We start from the raw sequence: 1,968 nt of genomic DNA, 5'->3' as shown, positions 1-1,968 counted from the left end.
GAAGGAAGGAAGGAAGGAAGGAAGGAAGGAAGGAAGGAAGGAAAGAAAGAAAGAGAAAAAGGAAAGAGAGGGAGGGAAGGGAGGGGAGGAGGAAGGGGGAAGAATAAAAGAGGGAGGGAAGGAAGGAAGAAGGGAGAGAAGGAACAAAAGAGGGGAGGGAGAATGGGAGGGAGGGAAGAAGGGAGGGAGAGAAGGGGAGAGGAAGAAAAATAGAGAGGAAGGGAGGGATGCCTCCCTGGAATAGAGGAATAGAAAGAAGGAAGGGAGAATTCACCTCCTAAGACCTCATTTTTCTCATCTGTTAAATGAAGAGGTTGATCCAGATAATTTTCTTCAACCTTTTCAGTTCTAATAGCATTGTGTAGTAGAAAGACCACTTGGATTTAGTGTCAAAGGACCTGGGTTCAAATCCTGGCTCTGAAACTTACTGTAGGTGTGACCTTACTCAATAACCTCACTCCACAAAGTTTTCTCATCTGTGAAATGAGGGAATTAAACCAAATGAGCTTTAAGGTTTCTTCCAGCTCTAAATCTATGATTCTACATAAGTCTACAGGAAGAGGTTTCAGACTATGAAAAGCAAAATCCACATGTGGGTACCCAAGGAAGCTTGAGCCCTGACTTCCTCATTCCCAAGTTTCCCCCAGTCTCACAGATGATTTTCCCTTCTCCACACCTCAGTATTCCCATGTGGGACCCTCTTATTGAATCCTCAATTCCAGGAATCCCCTGCCGCCCCATTCACACTCAGAGCCTGGAAGGGTTTACTTGTCAGCCCACCCCAACATCCAATTAAGAGATGACTGAACAGGAGACATGATCAAGGCACCCACCACTGAATGGGATCTGGGAGGATTGACCCCTCTGCTGACTTCTTACTAAGGCTCACCAAGGTGCCAGGAGCTGGTGCTTAACCCTAGCATTAGTGACTTCCTGGGAAAGCCAAGGATCAGCCTGTACCAGTCTCCTGAAGCCAGGACAGGTGGGGCAGGCAGATCAGTTCCCTGGGCTGAAGGGTAAGAAAGGCCAGAACTCCTGAAACTAGCTAGAGCCTTAGAGAGCAATGGTCACGGTCAAAGCAACAGGAAACTTTCCCAAGCTGGTACCTGTTCCAGGGCACAACTATCCTACAACTTCCTGAAGTCTGACCAAAATCCTATCCCCTACAGCATAAGGCTTTTTGTTTGGTCTTTGAATGTGAGCTCTGGAACCCCACTATGAGGCCCTAAAATAACTGGGGGAAGGAACATCTGGGCTCCTTCTGTCTTACACTAAGGTGGAAGGGGAACGAGAAATGACTTTAGTGATTTATTTGTGGCACTGAGATCTTGGAAGCCTGAGTCTCATCATCCCTTTTTCCCAGTTATCTGTGGCGTCCTATCCTGGTGCAGATTCATGCCTTAGTTCATATGTGACATAAGGGCAGAAGGTGCCTGTCCCTCCAGGTTCTGCTCCCCTCTTCCTGACTCAAATTCTCCACACTCTTGCCTTTCTCACCTTGGCACTCCATCCCCCTTCACCCCCAGCCTCAAAGGAGACAAGAACAAAGTGGGCGTAAAGCCTTCCAGATGGTCTCCTCTGCTGACTCCCTCTGCAGAAAGGAGCAGAGCTGAGCACAGCTGGTCTGCTCACCTCCTGGCAGCACAGGGCTGCGGGCTTACCTTGGAGTGCAGCTTCGTGATGTCATGTCTCCGCTCAGACAGGTTGAAAAGCTGCAGGAAACAGAGGAGCAGAGGGTGAGGAGGGAAAGGAAGGTGCTTGTAGAGGGAGAGCCTGGGAAGCACCAGTTCCCTTGTTGGCCCCCAGTCTGGTTGCCTTCAATGACACCTCTCCTGTGCCATAATACCAGCCCTTCCCTGACCCTGTGGAAGAGAAATGCAGGCACAGGGCCCAGAAATGTGGAACTGCCGGGATCCATCGAACAAGAGCTCTCTCTCTCTCTCTCTCTCTCTCTCTCTCTCTCTCTCT

At 49.5% G+C, this 1,968-nt stretch overlaps 1 protein-coding gene across 14 annotated transcripts in view; it reads right to left on the bottom strand.

Annotated features, from left to right (window-relative positions):
• Positions 1 to 1,968, bottom strand: part of TNS1 (tensin 1) — a 262,454-nt gene that overhangs the window by 121,228 nt on the left and 139,258 nt on the right. For all 14 annotated transcript variants that reach the window (XM_069075165.1, XM_069075166.1, XM_069075167.1 and 11 more), the window contains one exon: positions 1,662 to 1,712. In XM_069075165.1, the coding sequence (XP_068931266.1) occupies positions 1,662 to 1,712 (51 nt within the window). The remainder of the gene's footprint in view (positions 1 to 1,661; positions 1,713 to 1,968) is intronic.

This window comes from Petaurus breviceps, unplaced genomic scaffold (assembly GCF_028583685.1).
Source record: "Petaurus breviceps papuanus isolate PSGF00001 unplaced genomic scaffold, PetGlider_PUasm1.0 90903, whole genome shotgun sequence".
NCBI lineage: Eukaryota > Metazoa > Chordata > Mammalia > Diprotodontia > Petauridae > Petaurus > Petaurus breviceps.
This window is presented reverse-complemented; position numbering and strand designations above follow the sequence as displayed.